General features: G+C 42.6%; 1 protein-coding gene across 1 annotated transcript in view; it reads left to right on the top strand.

Moving 5' to 3' along the window:
• The first annotated feature begins 382 nt into the window (after nucleotides 1–382).
• FAXC (failed axon connections homolog, metaxin like GST domain containing) overlaps nucleotides 383–25480 on the top strand; it is a 63393-nt gene continuing 38295 nt past the window's right edge. The window contains exon 1 of the mRNA XM_040350140.1: nucleotides 383–833. Coding sequence (XP_040206074.1) covers nucleotides 571–833 — 263 coding nt within the window. The 5' untranslated portion in view covers nucleotides 383–570. The remainder of the gene's footprint in view (nucleotides 834–25480) is intronic.

Here is a 25480-nt window from a genome sequence, read left to right as displayed (position 1 = left end):
GCGCTGAAAACTAAAAATTGGTCTGGGCAGGAAGGGGGGTGAAAATGCCCTGTATGGAAGTGGTTAAAAAACACTTGTATATATGTTGTTTTTTTTTTTTTAACAGCCATGTGAATGGAGCCTAATAATCATAGGTAAAATAGATAGGAAGAATTTATATATCAATAATTAAATATATCTAAAGATCTATATATCTATATACTGTATATATCTATATCTATATCTATATATATATATACACACATTAACAGCATAGGAATCTATTTTTTCCTTGTTTTCCTTCCATTTCAGTGGCAATGATTTCCTGGTATGGATATGAATGTTTCCTCTCCCAGTGAGGATGGAGAATGACATCAGCAGAGCACAAAGAGGAAGAAGGGAAGATCAGAGAGGAGGTGTAGGAGTGGCATCCCCATATGATGCTTGCTCTGCCTCCTCCCTGCTAGTGATCACCATCACATTGCCTCTCCTGGCTCCTTGTTTCCAGAGGCTGAATGTAACCTTCCAGTAGCCTTCCTCCCCTTGTTCTTTTCATGCATCTCCTAGGCTGCAGAGGAGAGTGCACACAGCATGCACTGGGGTGTTGCTCTAGTCTGGTCCAGGTCTTGTGTGCTTGATCTGAGCAGGAATCAGACCTTCTCCCTGTGCTGGTGTGCAGGCTCAGAGGACAACTACTCCTTTTATGGGGACATCATCGCTTTCCCTGTACAGGATTACACTGGCGTTATGTCAGGACTGGGATCAGATTCCTGGTGGAAGAAAACCCTTTATCTGACTGGGGGGGCCCTGCTGGCTGCTGCTGCATACCTTCTACATGAGCTGCTGGCAATCAGGTGAGGACATGCCTGGGGATCCTGGTGTCTGCTTTTGGGGGGGATCCCTAATGTTACACATGATAAACACTGATATGACAGATCAGAGCAGGCTGACATGGACTGGAGATTTGACATTGACAGGCTGCTGGATCAGATTTGGTCCTGTTCCTTTATACACACTTCTATCACCATCAGTGTGTTTACTGGACAAGCCTTGTTAGCATTCTGCTCAGGATTAACCCCTTTCACTCTTAGGATCAGATCAAAGGGAAACCAAAACCTGCAGATTGTTGATGGGTCAGAAATAAGACATTTCCTGTGTAAACAATAGGAATAAACCTTTGTTTTTGTTCAGGACACAAGGGGATAGGAAATGTCAGTATCAGTTATTTGTTGTGTTTTACTTTGTTTAAAAATCAAGATCTTTATAGATTCAGTTGCATCCTCTGACAGGTAATTCACTTACTGTAATGTTTTCTTTAGCTGTAAACAATAATAGGTGGGGACATCCCTAATTAATAGAGCTGAGACTGAAGCCAATGGAGAAAGCAGCTTGTGCTATGTTGTCCTGATCTGGATGTTTGCTGCTCAGTAATACTCTAGTATGGCCTGACCAATCTTCTCAAACATAGCCTTTGACATTGGCTTCAACAGACAGCACCATCACCATTTCCCAGCATGGATGATGCCTAAACATGCCTGTTTACTGTAATACTGTAATAGGCAATTGGCCTACTGGTGGTGAGCAGACAGACATAAATATACAGCATGCAAACAATAGAATAGGCTATAAATACATGTACAGCATTTTATATATATATATATATATATATATATATATATATACAGTGGCGGCTGGTGGTAATTATATTTTTTTTGGGGGGGGGGGCGGTAAACAGTGCACCCCCACCAGTCAGTCAAGCACCCCCCCCCCCGGTCCAGTCAGTCGGGTCCAGAGCACTTACTCAATCCATGTCAGGTAGCGCTTCACCCGGGCGACAGGCATCATGGGCGGCTTCCCCTGCTCTCCTCCGCAGGCATCACAGCAGCTACTGTCTCCTCCTCGACGCCCAATCGGGAAATGGGTCTCAGACCCGCTTCCTGATTTGCTGGGAGGAGAATCAGTGTGAAAATAGCGTATATACATTCGCTATTGTTACACAACTGGGTGGGCTCGGTTCGCAGTGCTTCTTTGCCCCTGGGTTCATCCTTTTTTGAAGCCTATTAGAGCATCTGGCTCTAATCACGTGCTTCAAACCCACCCCCCCATTTGGAATTCAGGCATGGGGGCCGGATGCATGGAAAGGGGGGCGGCGCCCAAGCACCCCCAATGGATGGGCCCTCCCATATATATATATTTTACATGAGTATATAACAGCAAGCCTGTTTATATTGTATACTATTGAATACTGGGGTCACTATATATTGACATTAACCACTTAAGCCCCAGACCTTTAGGCAGCTAAAGGCCCAGGCCAGGTTTTGCGATTCGGCACTGCGTCGCTTTAACAGACAATTGCGCGGTTGTGCGACGTGGCTCCCAAACAAAATTGGCGTCCTTTTTTTCCCACAAATAGAGCTTTCTTTTGGTGGTATTTGATCACCTCTGCGGTTTTTATTTTTTGCGCTAAAAACAAAAATAGAGCGACAGTTTTGAAAAAAATTCAATATTTTTTTACTTTTTTCTATAATAAATATCCCCCAAAAATATATAAAAAAAATGTTTTCCTCAGTTTAGGCCGATACGTATTCTTCTTCCTATTTTTGGTAAAAAAAATCGCAATAAACGTTTATCGGTTGGTTTGCGCAAAATTTATAGCGTTTACAAAATAGGGGATAGTTTTATTGCATTTTTATAAAAAATTTTTTTTTACTACTAATGGCGGCGATCAGCGATTTTTTTTCGTGACTGCGACATTATGGCGGACACTTTGGACAATTTTGACACATTTTTGGGACCATTGTCATTTTCACAGCAAAAAGTGCATTTAAATTGCATTCTTTATTGTGGGAATGACAGTTGCAGTTTCTGAGTTAACCACAGGGGGCGCTGAAGGGGTTATGTTTCACCTAGTGTGTGTTTACAACTGTAGGGGGGTGTGGCTGTAGGTCTGATGTCATCGAATGTGTCTCCCTATAAAAGGGATGACACATTCGATGCAGCCGCCACAGTGAAGCATGGGGAAGCCGTGTTTACACACGGCTCTCCCCGTTCTTCAGCTCCGGGGAGCGATCGCGGGGGGGGGGGGGTGGCTAGAAACAAATAGCCGCTCCCTCATCCCGGATCGCTCCCAGGCGACTACCGAACCCCCGCATGTACCGGGGGGGTCCCGATCGGACCCCCGACACACGTCTAGGCAGGGATGTATAGGCACGTCCATCTGCCTGTACGTGCCATTCTGCCAACGTATATTTACATGCGGCGGTTGTTAAGTGGTTAAAGGGTTAGTTTACCTTTACAAAAAAACTGCCTATGCAGGTAAGCAGTGTCTATAGAAAAAAAAACTGTGCAGCTCTGACCAAATTTGAATAATGCCCTTGCTATAAGTGTAGGCCATTTACATTAGGGTGACCAGACATCCTTGGTTTCCGTCCCGGTTTTGTCCCTGGATTGAATTTGAACAGGGGCTGGGGCAATTTCAAAGACAGTCAGTGCAGAATAAAAAAAAATCTGAATTACACCCCCCCCCCTCTGCCGCTCCTACTAGCTTGAGGGGGGGGTGTATTTTTTTCATTATCTGTGCCTCTTTCTGATGATCATGTGCTGGTCGGAGCGGAGGGAATTTTCTTCAGTTTCGGGTGCCCATTCAGCTCCCCTTGCATGTTCTTCTGCCTTGGCTCAAGTCCCGGCCAGCCTCCTACCTATCTCCTTGCCTTCCCTGGTGCAGTGATCTTCCTCCACTCCCCACCCAGTAGTATCTGGGGCCCGGAGAGTAAGACTTGACAGGCTGTGAGACGGGCAGAAACACGCTGATTGCCGCCATTACTAGTAAAGAAAACATATGTCCCCGGAGTTCATTTAAAAAATCTGGTCTCCTTAAAGTGGAGTTCCACCCATTTTTTTATGTTTGTCTGTGCTGCATGCCCTAATCTCATAGTGTTCAGAATGGACAATTTTTATTTATTTTGTTGCTTGTAAATACCTTTATTTTGTAGTCCTTCATTACTTCCTCCTCCTTATTAGCCTAGGCTATTAAGTCACAAGGCTATTCGCAAGGGTTTATGGGATAGGCATCATGTATCCCAGTAGTCCTAGCAAATAGCCTATTTGCATAGAGAAGGGGCGGCAACTTCCTCTGACACTCCCGTTGCTATGGAAACCTGACTGAAACCTATTACATCGCTTGTGCAGCACTGAGCATGTGCGAGATCTGCAAGGCTGAAATCCAGGAAGTCATACAGTCTGGCTTCATGATGCCCACACTTAAGATGGTCACGGTCTATTTCTAGATTATAAACTAACTAAATGCTCTAACAACCTAACAAAACGGACCTTAGTTTACAGACTAACTTTACTAGACTACATTAAGCTTGTGTATTACAGGGGTATTTATCTTTAACCACTTAAGCCCCGGACCAATATGCTGGCTAAAGACCCAAGGTGTTTTTACAGTTCGGGACTGCGTCGCTTTAACAGACAATTGCGCGGTCGTGCGATGTGGCTCCCAAACAAAATTGGCGTCCTTTTTTCCCCACAAATAGAGCTTTCTTTTGGTGGTATTTGATCACATCTGCGGTTTTTAGTTTTTGCGCTATAAACAAAAATAGAGCGACAATTTTAAAAAAAATGCAATATTTTTTACTTTTTGCTATAATAAATATCCCCCAAAAACATATATAATTTTTTTTTTCCTCAGTTTAGGCCGATACGTATTCTTCTACCTATTTTTGGTAAAAAAAAAACCGCAATAATCGTTTATCGGTTGGTTTGCGCAAAATTTATAGCGTTTACAAAATAGGGGATAGTTTTATTGCATTTTTTTTTTTTTTTTTTACTACTAATGGCGGCGATCAGCGTTTTTTTTTTCTCGTGACTGCGACATTATGGCGGACACTTCGGACAATTTTGACACATTTTTGGGACCATTGTCATTTTCACAGCAAAAAATGCATTTAAATTGCATTCTTTATTGTGAAAATTACAGTTGCAGTTTGGGAGTTAACCTCAGGAGTTAGGGTTCACTGTGTGAGTGTTTACAACTGTAGGGGGGTGTGGCTGTAGGTGTGACGTCATCGATCGTGTCTCCCCTATAAAGGGGATGACGCGATCGATACGCCGCCACAGTGAAGCACGGGGAAGCCGTGTTTACACACGGCTCTCCCCGTTCTTCAGCTCCGGGGACCGATCGCCGCACTCGAGCGGCGATCGGGTCCGCGGGACCCGCGGTCCCGGAGCTTCGGACCGGGTCGCGGGCGCGCGCCCGCGACCCACGGCTGGGTACAAGTACAGGATGTATATATACGTGCTTGTGCCCAGCCATGCCATTCTGCCGACGTATATGTGCAGGAGGCGGTCCTTAAGTGGTTAAAAAGTGAAATTGTGGGTGGAACTCCCCTTTAAGTTACATACCTCCTGAAGCCTGACTGGAATACTCCTAGGATGTTGCTAAGAAAGGCCTAGTCATGGGGGCGTGGTCAGCCGCAGAACTGTTTGGCTGCATTCTGAGGGAGCTCTCTGAGAACGGATCTCCCTGAGCAACTTACACAGCAACCTGTGAGCCCTAAACAACACAGAGCGATACTGGAACTTACCGGGACTGTAGCAGACATGTCGGCTAAGAGGAAGAACAGTGAGGGACCCCGCAAACTCAGCGCATTCTGCAGCCCGTCTGGGCTGCAGAGAGAACAAGATGGCGCTGCCCCCTCACCTCACTGCAATGCAGAACGGCGTGCTGCTCCCTCTCTCCATGAGGGAGAAAATCTCACAGCTACACAGCCCCAGCCTGACAGCGATCGCCTGGATGACATGCTGAGTCCAGTGAGGCAGAAAAGGAGGATCTCCTCTGAACAAGGTAATCCTCACACACCTCATACAGGCCTTGCCTGCAGCCTGGACAAAAATCCCTATGATGAAAAACTACAGGCTATGCCCACTACTGATTTACCAGTACTGGACACTACCTTTAAAGATATGATCATGTCTTTAAGAGGTGCATTACAGCATGATATGATTAGCCTTATGCACAAATCTAAATTGGAGATTGATGCTCTGGGAGAAAGAGTGGATTATATGGAGAATAAAATGTGCGATTTCACTGCTGCGCACAATGAATTAGTGGACTCCCACTTTGATCTAGAAGAAGAAATGAGACAACTCAGGATCAAAGTCGGACAAATTGAAGACAGAAATCGGAGAAATAATATAAAATTCAGAGGTATACCTGAGAATGTGAAGCCACCAGACCTAAAACGCTTCATTAAAACCATGATTTCTGATCTAATCCCTGCCACTCCTCAACAAGAGCTGGAAATTGACAGGGCACATAGACTACCTAAACCGCATTACATAGCAGAGAAAATACCTAGAGATGTCATTGCTAGGATCCACTTTTTCAATGTCAAGGAACAACTGATGCAATTCGCTCGGCGCCACTCGCCACTCCCAGATCCGTATTCTGGAATAATCCTTTACTCGGATTTCTCACAAGCGACAATCTTAGCTCGCAAAAATCTAAACTCGATCACTAAAGTGCTGAGAAACCATGGCATAATTTACAAATGGGGCTTCCCCACAAAAATTCTGGTAGATTTTAAAGGCACCTCATACACTATTAACGGAATGGAACAGGGTCTGAAAATCCTCCGCTCATGGGGTCTACTCCCAAACCAAGAAAATACCAAAATGGACACTACTACACCTGGTCCCATTTCCCAGGACTGGAAAACAGCTTAAAAATCCTCTCATGGTGATTAAAAAAAAAAAAATCCTCTCATGACAAGTTTTAATGTCCAGGCACAAACTGAGGCCTCACAAATCTCTTATGCCCATGTTTAAGGGCCTTTTGCAGCTCAGGGAATCCAGATTTTGAATAATTCCTGACTGGACTTCTCTTCAAGTTTTTACCTCCAATCGATTGGAAGTACATAGTCATGTACACAGGAGTTGGAGCACAACAACTCCTATTCTTTTTTCACAGTTTTACTAAGCTTTTGTTGATTTTTCTTCCCTGGTTCGTTCACCATTTTCAGTTTTTTTTCTGCTGCCTGTACACTATTTCTAAAGCAACACCACCATCTACTGGCAAAACAATATTACTACGCCACAATGATATACCATCTACCCACAAAAAAACTATCTCCTACAAGACTGAATCTACAACAAAGCATCCTCAACTGATAAGATATGCCACTTAAACTCATGTCTTTCAATGTCAAAGGCTTGAACAGCCCTCATAAAAGAAAAGCATTGTGGACAGATGCAATTAAATTCGGAAGTGATGTTGTTTGCATCCAGGAATCCCATTTCGCTAAGGATAAAACACCTACCTTCAAACATCATAATTTTCCCCACATTTTCCTCTCCAGCAACGAAAGAAAGAAAAAAAAAGGGGTGGCTATAGCTATCAAAGACACTGTCTCGTTCCAACAAATAGATCTCAAAACTGACACCCAAGGAAGATACATAATTCTGGTTGCCACCTTAGACAACGTGACATACACTATTGTCAATATTTATGCCCCCAATAAAAATCCCCACCAATTCATCCAAAAAGTGATTGGGAAGACAAGAAAAATTCAGAAAGGCCACCTCTTGATCTGTGGAGACTTAAACGCACCGATGGATCCTGATATGGACACCTCCAAGAAAGGAAAAGCTCCCAGAAAGGGTCTTTCCAACATTTTCTCAGCAGAAGACCTGTACGACCCCTGGAGATGCCTTCATACCACAGAAAAAGACTTTACTTTCTTCTCCAATGTTCATTAGACGTACTCCAGAATAGACTATTTCATCACAGATAAAAATCTCCTCACAAAAGTAGCGAATGCTAGTATTCACAACCTAACATGGTCTGATCACGCTCCAATCACTCTTGATATTAATTCGAACCAAAATTGCCCCAACAATTATCTTTGGAGAAACAATACATATATCCTCTCCCAGGAGAAACATAGATCTGTGATGAAAAAAGGTCTAAAAGAATTTTTTGATGTAAATGATAATATGTCCGTTAACAACACTACTCTATGGTGTACCCACAAAGCATATGCTAGATGTCTCTTAATTCAAATCACCGCTAGAGAGAAAAAAAATAGAAACAACACGATCAACTCAATACTAGTAGAAATTTCCAACCTTGAAAAGTTACACAAAAAAACCCCCCAAAACATAATCTTAGAACGCCAACTCAATAACCTTAGATCTGATCTTAGATCCTTATTAATTGCTGACCATGACAAATATCTTAAAAAACTAAATTTAAAATACTACTCCCAAGGTAACAGAGCAGGTAAGTTAATGGCCTCCCAAATAAAACTTTGCCAACAAAGGAACAAAATTCATAAACTAACCCACCACACCTCAGGCAAAACAATCCTCAATCCTAAAGAGATAGCAGATACTTTCTCACTGTACTATGAGACACTCTATAATCTAAAAAATGACACTCTCACCCCCCAACCAAACGCTGATAACATCTCATCATTTTTAGACAATATTGTCCTTCCTTCCATTGATCCTACATCATTAGAATTACTCAACAAACCTATATCAGATGAAGAAATTATTAAGGTCATACACGAACTACCGAAAAATAAATCACCAGGCCCAGATGGCCTATCAGGAGAATATTATACTGCCTTTGAAGAAACTCTAGTCCCCTATCTTTCCAACCTATTTAATCAAGCAGCTAACTCAGAAGCCCTCGCAAAAGAACTGCTAGAAGCAATAATTATCACTATACCTAAATCAGGCAAAGATCCCACTTCCCCTTTAAACTATAGGCCCATTTCCCTACTAAACTCAGATCTGAAAATCTACGCAAAGATACTGGCGAATAGACTCGTTAATATAATTCCCACTCTAATTAAACCAGATCAAGTTGGCTTTGTTAAAAGTAGACAGGCCCCAGATAGCACAAGAAGAATGCTCAATATTATTAACTCTATACACAATAATCGAACCCCCGCCCTGCTCTTAGCTTTAGATGCTGAAAAAGCATTCGACAGAATGCATTGGGAATATATATCAAAAACCTTAACTAAATTCGGCTTTAACCGTTTTATCCACTCAGCAATCATGGCATTATATACCCAGCCCAACGCAAAGGTCTACACTTCAGGTATCTTATCTATAAACTTCCCATTAACTAACGGAACTAGACAGGGCTGCCCCCTATCCCCTATAATTTTTGCCTTAGCTATAGAACCCCTAGCAGAATACATTCGATCATCCCCAAACGTCAGAGGTGTTACGATTGGCCAAGACGTGCACAAACTAGGACTATTCGCAGACGATATCATATTGACACTGACAGAACCTGATATATCTCTGCCTACAATACACGCAATACTAGAAAAATTCAAAGATGTCTCATACTATAAAATCAATCAGGAAAAATGCTTTATCCTCCCTATGAACATACCAGACTCGACAATCAACTCTCTACGCACAACACATAAATACAATTGGGACAACAAATCGATAACATACCTAGGGATCCAACTCACATTTCCTCCAACAAAAATGTATGATGCCAATTTCCCCACACTTTTAGGCCAAATATCCCGTGACTTATCACATATTCAAAAAACCAACTTATCCTGGGTTGGTAAAATAGCCGCTTTCAAGATGCAAACTTTACCTAAAATTTTATATCTCTTTAGATGCCTCCCCATACCAATTCCTGCTAAGTTCTTTAAACAACTAGACAGCAAACTTAGACAATTTATCTGGAACAAACAAAAACCCAGAGTTGCTTTCTCGATCCTTACTACTAAAAAAAATTCCGGTGGAATGGGCCTCCCAGACATTAGAAATTATTATTTTGCTTCTATCTTAGATCAGATGAAACATTGGACCCAACAAATGACAAATTATGGGTAAACATTGAACGTCTAGCCACACACAATTTTGACCTCCCTTCTCTCGCAATAGCTAGCGCCATTATCCCCAAGATAACAATCCCCAACCTAATAAGCATTAAAACTACTTTATTCGCTTGGAAACACATTCTCTCAAAAACCAGACATGTAGAGAAAAAGGCTAAATTACATCTTCCCACAGAAGTCATTAATTATTGCAGAATCAGATTCTCTGTAAACGAGTGGATCAGTAATGGATATAATCTATACCAGAACCTACCCCCTAATGTTAAGAACATCATCGAGACTAAGATTGGTAAGTGTGCCCGACTGAAAGATTTCTCTCCCAGTAATTTGATCGAAATCCCTATGAACCTTTGGGAGTTCCTCTCTCCTCAGAAAAATGATAAAAAGAAAGGTATATCTTTCTTCTACGATGTCTTATCCTCCCAACTCTTTACCAAAAACACAAATATGCTGAAATGGGAAAAGGATCTGGACCAAATTTTTTCCCCGACTCAGTGGATTAAAGCATTTCAAACAATAAGTAAGTCATCCTCTTGCATTGAACACTGGGATAATGCCCAAAAAATAATTAATAGATGGTACTTAACACCATACAAGTTATCCAAAATTTATCCAACAGCATCCGACATCTGTTGGAAATGTAACGAGCAAACGGGAAACCTCCTGCACACGCTTTGGAGTTGCAAGACTCTAAAAAGTTTTTGGAACTCTATCTCATCCTTTATCGCCAATCTTACGGGCAACCTTACCAAGCTTACTCCTACTAACGCATTATTAGGTATAGATCTAGACAAATACCCCACTTTGTATAGGACTATTGTCTTACATATTTTGATAGCCTCAAGAATTACAGTGGCCTCTCTATGGAAATCCGCAGATGCCCCAAACCTACCAATGGTCATCACCAGATTAAACACCCAAGCTCAATTAGAACTATTATTAGCCTATAAGAATGATTCTATAATCCCCTATCGTAGAAAATGGAAAATGTGGTTAACCCACCCGAAAGCTTCCAAATATTTAAAAGATTCCTTACTTTAATAATCTTCCTATAGTCTGAAGAATAACAGTATAAAATACTGAATCTTTGGTATAGATAATGACTAACGGCAGCCTTTATTTTAATTTTCTCCATCCCTTCCCCCCTCCTTTATTTGTCTTTACTTTAGCTGTATAGGTGTACCTCTGATCATCTTGGTGACCTCCCAGTCCTACAGTTTGTACCCAATTGGGGTAGACTGGCCTAGGTCGCTGAGTACCGTATTCTTTTTCTGTTAAATGTTTGCCTGTACATGATGATTTATACTACTCAAGTTGTATATTGAATGCAACTATCTCAAGTGTTGTAAATTGATAAACCCAATAAAAATGTATTGATAAAAAAAAGAAAGGCCTAGTCATTACTGCTCCCCTCCACGATCACAGCAGTGAGCTCTCAAACTCGGAGCTCAGAGCTACTTCATCAGGGGAGAGAGCGAGCATGTGAGGGGGTTTGAATCGGAGGAAAAGCTTACTGTTGTGATGGAGGAGGTAAACATAGGGTGACCACATTTCTAAACTGACATTCAGGGACAAAGCATGCACCGGTTGGTGATGACACAAGCGGGCGCTGCCCCCTAGTAGTAAACTGCTGTGTTTTTTTTCCAAGGTAGTGTCATAATGTGCTAGTATGCATCGCATACTAGCACATTATGTGAAACTTACTATAGACCAAAGTCTTCTAGCGCCGTGCTGTCACCGCTGAAGGTGCTTGCATCTTCATCTGGTCTTCTGGGTTTGCAGACTCCAGCTGTGTGAGTGGAGCCCCCATTCACGGCACAGAACTCTGAAGGGACGGCCCGGGTAATTATTCATTTCAATAGCAGAATAAATAAATATTTTGGCCAATGGAGTAAACTTGTGACTTGTGAGTCGACTTGTGACTGGGAAAAAAACATGGGAATCAATCTCACCTTCGTTGACATCCCTTCATTGGTTGCCAGTAAAACACAGAATCACGTTCAAAGTTCTCTGTCTAACGCATAAGTGTATTCTGGGAAATGCCCCCCAATATCTATGCGAGAAACTAAAAGCTCACAACACCAATCGCATTCTGCGATCCACCAACCAAAATCTACTCCAGATACCCAAAGCCAGATACAAGTCCAAAGGAGAACGAAGATTTGCAGTCCAAGGACCAAGACTTTGGAACGCTCTACCAACCAGCATCCGAATGGAGGTAAATCACCTGGCCTTCAGGATAAAGATCAAGACCCATCTCTTCTGAGGGCCCAGGGAATGGATACCAAAGCGCCCAGAGGCGATTCAGTTCGCATGTGTTGCGCTATATAAGTTTTTCACTCACTCACTCAAATGCCCAAAAGCTTGTTGTGCATAAATGCGTTTAAGAAACATGACTTTAGAGGAGTTTTTACTCTGTTTGTTTAACCCCTGTGAGGAGAAAAGCATTCAGAAGAGCTGGGCAAATAAATGCTCAGTGTGCACAAGGCCTTAATAGTATAATGTTCCATTTACAATGCATTGGCTTTGCCCCTTTACCAGCGTACACCAGCAACCATGGTATAATGCGTCCACTTCTGTGAACGAGTCCTTATTGTTTTAGTACAAAGTGTGGTAATTGCGCTAAGTGTAGCAAATGATAGTGGCCAGTCTGATTGTACACCCTAATAATAAATACACTTATTTGCTCTCCTTTGGTCTGCCAAGTACACCATTTAGGCCAGGTTCACACGTATGCGAATTGAGTGCGGTTTAAACCGCATCTAATTCGCAGGACATTTCAAAATACATTGTTTTCAATGAGGCTGGTTCACATATGTGCGATGCATCCGCACTGCGCATTGCCTCCAAACCGCATGCGGTTTTTATGTCTTGCGGTGCGGCTCAGGTGCAAATTCAGTCCCATTATCTTCTATGGGTACGCATCTAATTCGCACATGTGTTCAGTTCTCTGCAGGAATTTCTCTCATTCAGCTCAATACAATTCTCCCCCACTCTCCTCTCACCCGGAACTTCTCCCAGGTCTCCAAATTCGCACCTGATCTGCAGCTAAACAGCAGTTGATCTGCAGAACACCCTCTAGAGAAATTTGCAACGACAACGCAGCTCAAAAAAGCAACGCACTAGTGTGATTCAGGCCTTAAAGTGTTTTGTTATATCTGTTCAATAAGTGCAAATCATACTTGTTGATTTTGCCAGAGGTTTTGTGAGTTGATAACTTCCTGTATTCTCTGCCTTTGTACAAGAAGGGGCAATAGAGATGGGCAGAGGTCTGTGTGGGCAGGGCTGACACCATGTGCTGAGGAATTCAGAGCTGGGTTGTCAGGAAGCTCATGTCAAGAAGTTAGAAGATAACTATATTTCGGGTACATCAACAGTTGTTTTTATGTATCAGCAGTGTATGTGCAATCCTTTTGCTGCTGATGATGTAAGGATTACATCAGCGGCAGCACCAACATTTAAACAGCTGCTCATTTTGAGGTTTATTTAAAGGATAATTATAGGTTCAGCTTAAAAAATAAGATAAAAAAACATGTCATACTTATCTCCTCTGTGCAAGGGTTTTGCACAGAATAGTCCTAATTCTCCTCTTCTGAGGTCCCTCAGCGGCGCTCCTGGCTCCTCCTCTTTTCGAGTGCCCCGTCAGAGAAGCGCTCTCCCTCAGGGCACTCGTGCGGGCGTGCTCCAGTGTCCTGCTGCTGCATCCATCGACACAGACGGCAGGATGCGGCTCCACCCCCCGGGTTCCCGCGTCATTGGATTTGATTGACAGCAGCGGGAGCCAATGGCTGTGCTGCTATCAATCTATCCAATCAGGACCGGAGTCACCGGCGGGAGCGGGTGTGCTCATCTCTGGTGCAGGAACGATTGGGCTCAGGTAAGTAAAGGGGATGGGGGGGCTCTGGTGGGCTGGTGGACTACAAGAGGTTTTTCACCTTAATGCATTGAGGTGAAAAACCATGAGGATTTACAACCCCTTTAACTTTTTACAGTGAGATGTTGGCAGCATCCAGGAGAGGCATGCAATGGGGGAGATTTACGAACACTGGAGCACTCAGAATCTGGTGCAGCTGTGCATGGTAGCCAATAAGCTTCTAACTTCATCTTGTTATATTAAAGTGGTTGTAAAGGCAGAAGTTTTTTTTAATCTTTAATGCATTCTAAGCATTAAGATAAAAAGCATTCTGTGTACAGCAGCCCCCCCCAATACTTACCTAAGCCCCAATCTAGATGCAGCGATGTGCACGAGTGCCTCAGTCGCCTGGGACTCTCCCTCCTGATTGGCTGAGACACAGCAGAGGCGCCATTTGCTCTTGCTGCTGTCAATCAAAGTCAGTTAGCCAATCGGCTGCTTTCTGTGGGGGCACTCGACAGAAGGGAGGAGCCAGGAGCTTCAGTGAGGGACCCGAAAAGAGGAGGATCCGGGCTGCTCTGTGCAAAAGCATTACACAGCGCAGGTAAGTATAACTTGTTTGTCATTGTTAAAGGAAAAAAAAAACAAGACTTTAGTATCACTTTAAAGGGGTTGTATACCCTCATCGTTTTTCACTGTAATGCATTCTATGCATTAAGGTGAAAAACCTTCTGTAGTGCTGCAGCCCCCCCAGACCCCCTGTTTTACTTACCTGAACGCTGTCTATCTCCAGCTGGGAACGAGCAATCCAGCTCTACTTTGGCGTCTCGTGTCCTGATTGGATAGATTGATAGCAGCAAAGCCATTGGCTCCCACTGCTGTCAATCAAATACAATGACGCGGGGGCGGGGCCGAGTCCTGCTTTCTGTGTGAAAACGTACAAAAGCAGGACTTAGGCGTGGACCCGCACGGGTGTCCACTAAGGAGAGTGCTTCTCCAACGTGGACACCTGTTTGCGGTTAGGAGCTACCAGCACTGCCAGGGGAACCCAGAAGAGGTGGATCGGGGCCCTTTAAGCCTTGAAACCTGGAAGCTGATTGGTTGCTTTTCCAAGCTGCACCAGATTTTCTCTTCTGCAATACACATTTTCCTGCCTGTTCACAATCCTGACATCATCCCACACTGGTCAATCAAGATGACGGAAGACTGGCACCCAGAAGGAACTGGAAAGAAGATACTGGTGCAGGCATTGGACCATTGGAAGAGAGATAGATATTTTTGGCTTTAGTTCAAGGCCCTTTTTGTACAATGGGTGATCTATAGAATGCGCCCTAACAGAGCCGCCCACCGTTGCGCCTGTGGAGGAGTGGATAATGCCTAGCTGCTGTTTAGAAGATAATAAGTGAACAAAAAAAGTGTAAGATGATGAAACTCTCTAAAGAGTGTCAACAAATTAAAACAGCGCTATCAAATAACTGTGCATATTTGACTATATAAAATACATTACTACAACCCATATGTAATGATATACAGTGATAATAAACAAAATATATCCAGTTTAAGAAATAAACACTAAACTGTGACTGTAATAATGAACACCCGTGATTGACTTAAACGTGAAGTGAACGCACTAAAAGTGCAAGAGACAGTCTTTAAAATAATTTAGAACGTGGCCAAACAAAGCAAAGTTCATGTGTATAAGGATCCTGCGATCTTCAAATATTTCCAAAAACTTCCACCACACCCGACAGTGCTCAGTGACTCCTCCCCCATCAAATGGACACTCACCGGATAGGTATGCCTCACACTCTCGTGTTTTGGCACAAAAAACCTTATCAGATGTAGTTGTTCCCGTCAATAAAGATGTAATCCAAATATGACATCCAATCAGTTCCACATATATGTCAGAGAGAGACAAAAGAAGTGCAAATAGTGTGATACCATCAAAGGTTTAATAGCACACCAAAATAAAACTTCAAACAGTGCACTCACAAACAAAATCTTGTAAAACAGCAGAATATCACATCAAGAAACTCCTTCAAACGTCAAAATGGTGAGAAGCGGTCACGGCGGACCCCCGATCAGCGAGAAAAAGTGAAACCAATTCTCCTACTCACGGTGCCATGGACTTCTGTCAGATGCAGCTGCACATCCACTTAAATAAAAAACTTCACACACACTCTGCATCCAAAAACGCAGCATTCACTGGTAAAATTAGACTGTATGGCAATACCCCGACATGTTTCGTTATAAAAACTTATTCATGGGACTCTAACGAAACATGTCGGGGTATTGCCATACAGTCTAATTTTACCAGTGAATGCTGCGTTTTTGGATGCAGAGTGTGTGTGAAGTTTTTTATTTAAGTGGATGTGCAGCTGCATCTGACAGAAGTCCATGGCACCGTGAGTAGGAGAATTGGTTTCACTTTTTCTCGCTGATCGGGGGTCCGCCGTGACCGCTTCTCACCATTTTGACGTTTGAAGGAGTTTCTTGATGTGATATTCTGCTGTTTTACAAGATTTTGTTTGTGAGTGCACTGTTTGAAGTTTTATTTTGGTGTGCTATTAAACCTTTGATGGTATCACACTATTTGCACTTCTTTTGTCTCTCTCTGACATATATGTGGAACTGATTGGATGTCATATTTGGATTACATCTTTATTGACGGGAACAACTACATCTGATAAGGTTTTTTGTGCCAAAACACGAGAGTGTGAGGCATACCTATCCGGTGAGTGTCCATTTGATGGGGGAGGAGTCACTGAGCACTGTCGGGTGTGGTGGAAGTTTTTGGAAATATTTGAAGATCGCAGGATCCTTATACACATGAACTTTGCTTTGTTTGGCCACGTTCTAAATTATTTTAAAGACTGTCTCTTGCACTTTTAGTGCGTTCACTTCACGTTTAAGTCAATCACGGGTGTTCATTATTACAGTCACAGTTTAGTGTTTATTTCTTAAACTGGATATATTTTGTTTATTATCACTGTATATCATTACATATGGGTTGTAGTAATGTATTTTATATAGTCAAATATGCACAGTTATTTGATAGCGCTGTTTTAATTTGTTGACACTCTTTAGAGAGTTTCATCATCTTACACTTTTTTTGTTCCCTTTTTGTACAGGCTTTGCAATCTGGTCTGCCTGTCAGTTTTCAGGTGGACCTAATCGCAAACTCCATGCAGATCTATAGGCAGGTGGATGTAAATGAACATTTGTCCTTTTACATCCACCTACCTCCAAGTCTTTCCAGGTTCTGGATGGATCAGAGGTAGCCTGATATATAAACACGGTTTGTTTACATCTGTCTGCAGAAAGAGCCGCCACGAGTCTGCTGTCAGATGTGGACATCAACTGAATGTGCACAGATCGCAGAAAACTGACATCCACCCCACCAACGGTGGTAAACACTGTGGGGCAGATCCACAAAGATCTGCCCTGGTGCAGCGTATCTGAGATACGCTACGCCGCCGTGACTTACTTGTCCTCGGTTCGAATCCTGAAAGAATTCACGCCGTAAGTCAAGGCGGCGTAGTCTATCTCTGGCGGCGTAACGGCGCGTAATTCAAATCGGTGATTAGGGGGCGTGTTTCATTTAAATGAAGCGCATCCCCGCGCCGAATGAACTGCTCATGCGCCGTCCCTAAATTTCTCGCCGTGCATTGCGCTAAATGACGTCGCAAGGACGTCATTTTTTTAAACATAGACGTGAATTATGTCCATCCCGCGGGAACGACGGCCATACTTAACATGGCAAGTCTAACTATACGCGACAAAATACCAGCTTTAACTATACGCCGGAAAAAGCCGACTAGAGACAACGTAAGAGAATGCGGAAATAGCTAATTTGCATACCCGACGCGGAAAACGACGTGAACGCCACCCAGCAGACGCCAAAGTATTGCATCTAAGATCAGAAGGCGTACGAAGACGTACGCCTGTCGGATCTAACCCAGATGCCGTCATATCTTGGTTTGAGGATTCAAACCAAAGATACGACGCAGGAAATTTGAAAGTACGCCGGCGTATCAGTGGATACGCCGGCGTACTTCCTTTGTGGATCTGCCCCAGTGTCTCTGATCCATGATGGAGGGTTGTGCTGTCAGGACCAGCATGGAATCCAGGCAACCGAAAGTGACGTCAGAGTGGGCGGAAGTGACTCCGATGTCACTTCCGGTTGCCTGGATTCCATGCTGGTCCTGACAGCACAACCTTCCATCTTGGATGAGAGACACAGTGTTTACCACCGCTGGTGGGCTAGAACTTCCACCTGCAGCTGTCTTTACTACTAGGAGGCATTCCGCTGGACGTTATAGATTCATTGAAATGCCTGTTTTTCACTTCCATCCTGTAAGTGCTTTTAACCCTTCCATCCTGTAAGTGTTTTTAACCCTTCCTTGTCATTAAAGTGTCTTCTTACTGCACTTAGAAGCGCCTTCTTCTCTGCTTTGTTTTTCTAAATGGAGGGGTGGGGGTTGTTGTTACCAGGACACCAGGGAACATACTGTCATAAATGGTAACTCTTCCTCAGTCAACTAAAAATGTGCGCCGCTTTTTGTCTATGTCCACATTTAAAAAATTCCCCATAACTTCCTGTCCTGAGAGGAAGCGTGGTGACATCTCCGCAATAGGTATACACACAGCAGTAAAATCCTGACAGAAGTTCGATGCCTTCCCCATTATTTTATGTTTTCTTTGTTGTTTAATTCTCCTTTAACCACTTTCGGATCGCCACACGGCTATATACGTTGGCACTTTGAAGCGGGATATTTCTGTTATGGCAGCAGCTAGCTGCCATAACCCAGATATCCTCGTCTTCAGGCGGGGGTCCGGTTTCCGATAATGATGGTCTCTGTGGCGGATTCGCACCTCCCACCGATCTCCCGTGCCCTCCGCCGCTTACCGAAGCCGTCAGTAGGGGCGGAGGCGACCGGGTCCTGTCCGTGGCTGGGTATGGAGACGAGTGAGGGGAAGATAGGTAGAAGAATACGTGTCGGCCTAAACTGAGGAAAAAAAAAATGATATATGTTTTTGGGGGATATTTATTATAGCAAAAAGTAAAAAATATTGAATTTTTTTCAAAATTGTCGCTCTATTTTTGTTTATAGCGCAAAAACTAAAAACCGCAGAGGTGATCAAATACCACCAAAAGAAATCTCTATTTGTGGGGAAAAAAGGACGCCAATTTTGTTTGGGAGCCACGTCGCACGACCGCGCAATTGTCTGTTAAAGCGACGCAGTCCCGAACTGTAAAAACACCTTGGGTCTTTAGCCAGCATATTGGTCTGGGGCTTAAGTGGTTAAAGGAACTTTTTTTTTTGTAATTTTTTCAAATTTTTTAAATTTTTTTTTATTTTATTGCATTTTAGTGTGAATATGAGATCTGAGATCTTTTTGACCACAGATCTCATATTTAAGAGGACCTGTCATGCTTTTTTCTATTACAAGGGATGTTTACATTCCTTTAATAGGAATAAAAGTGACCCAAATATTTTTTTAAAAAAAACAGTGTCTAAATAAAGTAAAATAAATACGATTTTTTTTTTTTAAGTGCCCCCGTCCCGACGAGCTCGCGCGCAGAAGCAAACACCTATGTGAGCAGCCCTCGCATATGAATCCAGTGTTCAAACCACACATGTGAGGTATTACCGCGATCGTTAGGACGAGAGCAATAATTCTAGCCCTAGACCTCAAAGCAAAACATGCAACCTGTAGAATTTTTTAAACATCGCCTATGGAGATTTTTAAGGGTAAAGGTTTGTTGCCATTCCACGAGCGGGCGCAATTTTGAAGCGTGACATGTTGGGTATCAATTTACTTAACATGGCGTAACATTATCTTTTACATTATAAACAAAAATTGGGCTAACTTTACTGTTGTCTTATTTTTTTATTCAAAACAGTGTATTTTTTCCAAAAAAAATGTGTGACGGTATGACATAAAGTACTGCAATGACTGCCATTTTATTCTCTAGGGTGTTAGAATTTTTTTTAATGTTTAGGGGTTCTAAGGATTTTTTAAAAAAAAAATAGTTTTTAACTTGTAAACAACACATCTGAAAAAGAGGCTTACATACTTTTGCTTATAGGTGTCCCTCGTTCCTATCGCAAAAAATTGGAAGTAATTCTTGTAATGGCGGCGATAAGTGACATATATTGTGACTGTGATAGTGTGGTGGGCAATCTGAAGTTAACTGACACTGGCTGGAAGGGACACTAACTGACTTACTGAAGTCGCCAGTGACACTAACACAGTGATAATAATGTATATTGTCACTGTACTAATGACACTGGCTGGAAGGGACACTAACTGACTTACTGACATTGCTAACACATTGATCAGTGATAATAATGTATACTGTCACTGTACTAATGACACTGGCTGGAAGGGACACTGAGGCCTCGTACACACGACCGAGGAACTTGTCGTAAATGAAACATTGTTTTCCTCGACGAGTTCCTTGTTAGGCTTGTAGAGAAACTTGACAAGCTTTCTTTGCGTACACACGTCAAGATAAAATCTCCTCGTTCTCAAACGCGGTGACGTACAACACATACAACGGAAGGGGAAGTTCGATTCCACTGGCACGACCCTTGGGGCTGCTTTTGCTAATCTCATGTTACTGCGTGTTAAGTAAAAGTTTGGTAAGAGACAATTTGCACTTTTCAGACTGTTACAGCGTGACAAATGTGCTATCTCCATTACAAATGTTACTTTTACCGAAGGTGCGCTCCCGTCTCATACTTTTTTCTGAGCATGCGCGGGTTTCTTAGCATACACACAAATGTGTTTCTCGTCAAAAACCAGCCCGACGAGGAACACGACGAGGAAATTGAGACTCCCGTAGAGGAAAAAGAGAACTTGTTCTCTTTTTTTCTCGTTTTCTCGTCGAGTTCCTCAACAGTTTTCTCGATGAAAAACATACACACGACCGTTTTCCTCTGCAAAAAAGCTCTCCCACCGAGTTTCTTGATGGATTCTGTCAAGGAAAATGGTCGTGTGTACGAGGCCTAACTGACTTACTGACGTCGCTAGTGACACTAACACAGTGATCAGTGATAATAATGAATACTGTCACTGTACTAATGACACTGGCTGGGTGACAGGGCAATCAAGAGGGTTAACTGTGGAAAGCAATCAAGGGGTTAAATGTGCCTAACAAGTGTATGCAAGGGTATATGTGCTGCTTATACTTACACAGAATGTTATTGGCTTCTTTCCCTGAATGAAAATAGCTCAGAAAGAAACGGAGCAGATTCTGTGTGTTCTGTTTACAAACACACAGCGGTCTGTGTTGTGATTGGCCACAGCCGATCAGCAGGTATACATCTGAAATCATTGGCTGTAACCTGATGACAGACTTGTGTTGTGACCAATCACCTCACAGACTAGCAGCACACCTGAAAACCAGGAAGTAAGTCACAACGTTGCTTAGCCTAGAGCTGCCACCCGCCCGCAGTAAATGTCAGTGGGTGGCAAGTGCAAGTGGTCAAATCCAAAACCTTAAAAGGACAGTGGTGGTCAACTCTCATAACCCAAAGGCTGTACATAATATTTAGTGTAATATTGCAGGCCGCTGTCACAGACCGCGAACATGCAACAGGAGATGCCTAAATCCCAACTCCAGGCAAATAAAAATGTGTTTATAGCTTCTTTTATCCAGAGGAGAGGTGAAAAAATATTACTTGCCTGATCATCTCCTCCACCGGCAGGAGGTTCTCCCCCATGATCCGGCGGTGGACTGTTCCTTGGCATCCTCACACATACCTCCCAACTATTTAAGATAGGAATGAGGGACACCTATCAGAAAAGGCATGCAGGCATAGGACACACCCCTTGCCACGCCCCCTTAAAGGAAAATTGTACAAAAAAAACAAGATTGGTTAAACCCACAAGTGCTTTTTTTACCACTACTATTCCTTTATATTGACCTGGAATTTACAAATGCAGCAATATAGAAATCAGATCAAAGGTTTAGCCCTGGAAAACACCTTTTGATAGATAAAAAGTGCATTTTATATACATCTACAATCATGGCCGAAATTGTTGGCACCCCAGACATTTTGAGTTTTGCTTTTTTCCTCCCTTTTTTTGTTTTGTTCCAATACACACATAGGGAATAAACATGTGTATAGCAAAACATGTGTTACTGCAATACTTTTCTGTGAGAAATACTTGATTTTCTGGAAAGATTTCTGGGGTGCCAACAATTTCAGCCATGACTGTATATTTGAGCTGCACGATTCTGGCCAAAATGAGAATCGCAATTTTTTTTTTGCTTAGAATAAAGATTACGATCCTCTCACGATTCTCGCGCCGTAAAATCTTTCACATTATACAAAAAAAATTAGGCTAACTTTACTGTTTTTTTTAATTCATTAAAGTAATTTCTTCCCAAAAAAATTACATTTGAAAGTACGCTGCGCAAATACAGTGTGATATAAAATATTGCAACAACCACCATTTTATTCTCTATGGTCGCTACTAAAATATATATATATAATGTTTGGGGGTTCTAAGTAATTTTCTAGCAAAATGGCATTCAGCCATTCATCTATTCAGCCATTCATCCATTCATCCATTTTCCTTGTTGATCTCAGAGGCGAGCCAGGCATGCACCTCTGCATTAGAAGCAACACTAGACTTGCAGCACTCGCACCTTGAGCAGTGTTTGCTCATCATTGGACTAGGCTGCTTGTATATAATATATAAGTGTAGTTCACAAAAGTTAGCTTGGAAAGCTTATAACATTGTACTGAAAATAGAAAACGAACGCAACTACTATATTTAAGGACTGGTAAGGTGCAATACATACAATTTTTGGTATTGCGTTTAGATACACTTTAAGTGTATGCCTATTCCCACCAGTAGGCTTTGATTTTATTCCACCAATGCCCTGTGCCAAGGTAGTCTGTCCATGTATGACAGGGGGTGGTGGCCCATGGGCTGCACCCATGCCCACCACCGCTAGGTGTCCAGCCCGTCAGTGCCAGTGATTATTTCACGGGCACCCGACCAGCAAAATTTATTTTCTAAATATTATTGACTGTAAAGCAGGCCATACACAGTCAAATTTCGAACAAATTTTCTTTTCAAAATCAGAAAGTTATTTTTTTTGTGATCCGATGATGCCACCATTGATTTTCGAAATTTGGCCGACCAAACCTTCATGTTGCTGGGAATATTCTTTTCTCTCCGGGAATATTCATGTTATAAGGCTCTGAACCTTTTACTTACTGTACATGTGAGTTTCTTGCTTTTCATTCACCTATTGCTAAACTTAGTCTGCTGCCCCTGGTGGTGTCTACTTTGCATTACAGTCACAGGTGCTGCAATCCCTCTAGAACAGGGATATGCAATTAATGGACCTCCAGCTGTTGCCGAACTACAAGTCCCATCATGCCTCCGCCTCTGGGTGTCATGCTTGTGGCTGTCAGTGTCTTGCTAAGCCTCATGGGACTTGTAGTTCTGCAACAGCTGGAGGTCCGCTAATTGCTTATCCCTGCTCTAGAAGCTGACCCTGGATGAGGTTTCTACATGTATATGCCTGACACCCCTACATTGTCTTGTAAGTTGACAATTGTTGTGTGAATAAATATTTTTTTATACTGCTACACTAAGATGGGCCCTCGACTATCCTTCTGCAAAAAAAGGTGTGCCTAATAAATATACAGAGTAAAGACACCACTTTGACACTGCTCTCTGCCCATGCCTACTGTCTGTGTATATTTGAAAATCCAGCCACGTAGCTGACATATATTGCTATTTAGTAGCCAACTTGATATGATTTTTATCTGTGTTTATAACTGATTGGGGCTGACCATAGAAGAGTAATATATGTTGTTTTTTTTTTTTAAAGAAAAGGACTCGATTTCCCATCCACACACTTGATGTGGATGAGGGAATCTTTTTCCCTACTCTATTGTATTCTGACAGCGGAGAAACTTCCCCACCATCAGAATACACTGACCAGCACTTCTGGCTATAGCCAGTGGTGCTGATCAAGAGAAAAGTTTAACAGGCTGCTTGTACCCAAGTCCATTGATAGATTACCTTGTGTACAACCAGCCTGCGCATATATGGATCAAAATTCGCCCGAACCCTGCTAAACCAGACAAATTTCGATCCATGTATGGCTGGCTTAAAGTAGTTGTAAACAAAGGCTTAAAGTTTTTTTTTTTACATAAGTGCATTCTCTGGATAAAGGTAAAAAAATAAATAAAAAATCCCTTGGATATTGTAACATCAGTGACAACATTGCCCCTCATCTCCATCTTACCCAATTAGAAAGCACCTTAAAAGAATACAAAGTGTTCTATCGATGGCAGCAGTTCTAATAGGAGGAGAGAGCAGAATGACAGAGATGAGGTCGTTAGTTTACTGCTTTTCTTTTTTCTGTCCTGTTACAGGCTGGGGGAGGAACAAGGCTTGTAAGCAGTGCCACTGTTAAAAATCATGGGGCCCCATACAGCCTACCTGAGGGGACCCCCCCCCCCCCTTGATCCCACCCCTGGCCCTGCCCCTGACCACACACTGTCACAGGGAAGAGGACTAGTGGCAGGAGCTGGAATATGTTACATGTTCCACCCTAAATAGTGGTCGGGCATGTAACATGTTCCAGAAGGTGAACTTATCCTTTAAAGAGGAAGTAAACCCTAATGGGTGTCACTTCCTCTTTGTTTCCCATAAAAGGTAAAGCATAATGGGCTACTATGAATCGCATAGTAGCCCATTATGTGACACTTACCTGCAGGAGAAGCCCGCGATGTCCCCGTCTTCTTTGCTAGTAGCGAGCGTCCATCTTCACCCTTCTTCCTTCCGGGGGCCGCGAACTCCGGCTCTGTGACTGGCTGGAGTCGCGTGTGTGTGGGAGCCGCTTTTAACGGCATGACCCCAGATAGAAACGGCCCTTTCTAACTCCGGCGCATGCGCAGAAGAAATCGCCCTACAGCGATTGGCAAATATCTCCTAGACCGTGTAGGTTTAGGAGATATTTCAAGCACCTACAGGTAAGCCTTAATCTAGGCTTACCTGTAGGTTAATGTGGTTGTAAAGGGTTCACAACCACTTTAATAACCATTAATATTCTAAACTTATTACACATATTAGGTGCCTTTCACACAGGCGAGCTCCGCTAGGAGTCTGTTTGCTCAGTGTCCGCTCCGCTTATGCCCGCTCACCTTTATATCCTTTTACACCCAATCTACTAGATGGAAGGGGAACCATTTAGCGGATTGGGTTGCATGTGCTGGATGTAAGCTGGATTCAAATGTCCAGATTTCTTTTTGATCTGACTTCCTGTTAAAGGGTGGCTACATGTGTTCTCCATGGTCCCACTGTATGTAGGGACATAGCCACCTCTCTTGCTTGCTACTGAGATAGACTATGGACTATGAGATTTGAAGTGTGTGTAGAGCAATGCACGTAACCAAAACTAAGGTGCACTGATCGGGGAAGTGAGGGGGAAAGGAGAGGATCGGGAGCTCACGGAGGATGTTACATGGAAGCAGAAACAGTAAAAAATGATTTAATGAAAATTCGATTACAGGAGTGGAGGTATATAAACTATATTTGGAGAATAAGGATATTGTTTAGTGTTACTTTAAGTCTATCAGCTTACATGGATATTTATGTATTTTTTTTTTTTTTTTGGTAAAGAAGCATTTAAAAGGCATTTTTCTTTTGAACAGAATTAAAATAATGTTTTATTCTGTCATAAATAAAATATTAACATCTTTAATTTAAAAAGTTGGGGGAT

The sequence above is a fragment of the Rana temporaria genome, chromosome 4, assembly GCF_905171775.1.
Source record: "Rana temporaria chromosome 4, aRanTem1.1, whole genome shotgun sequence".
NCBI classification, from domain to species: domain Eukaryota; kingdom Metazoa; phylum Chordata; class Amphibia; order Anura; family Ranidae; genus Rana; species Rana temporaria.
This window is presented reverse-complemented; position numbering and strand designations above follow the sequence as displayed.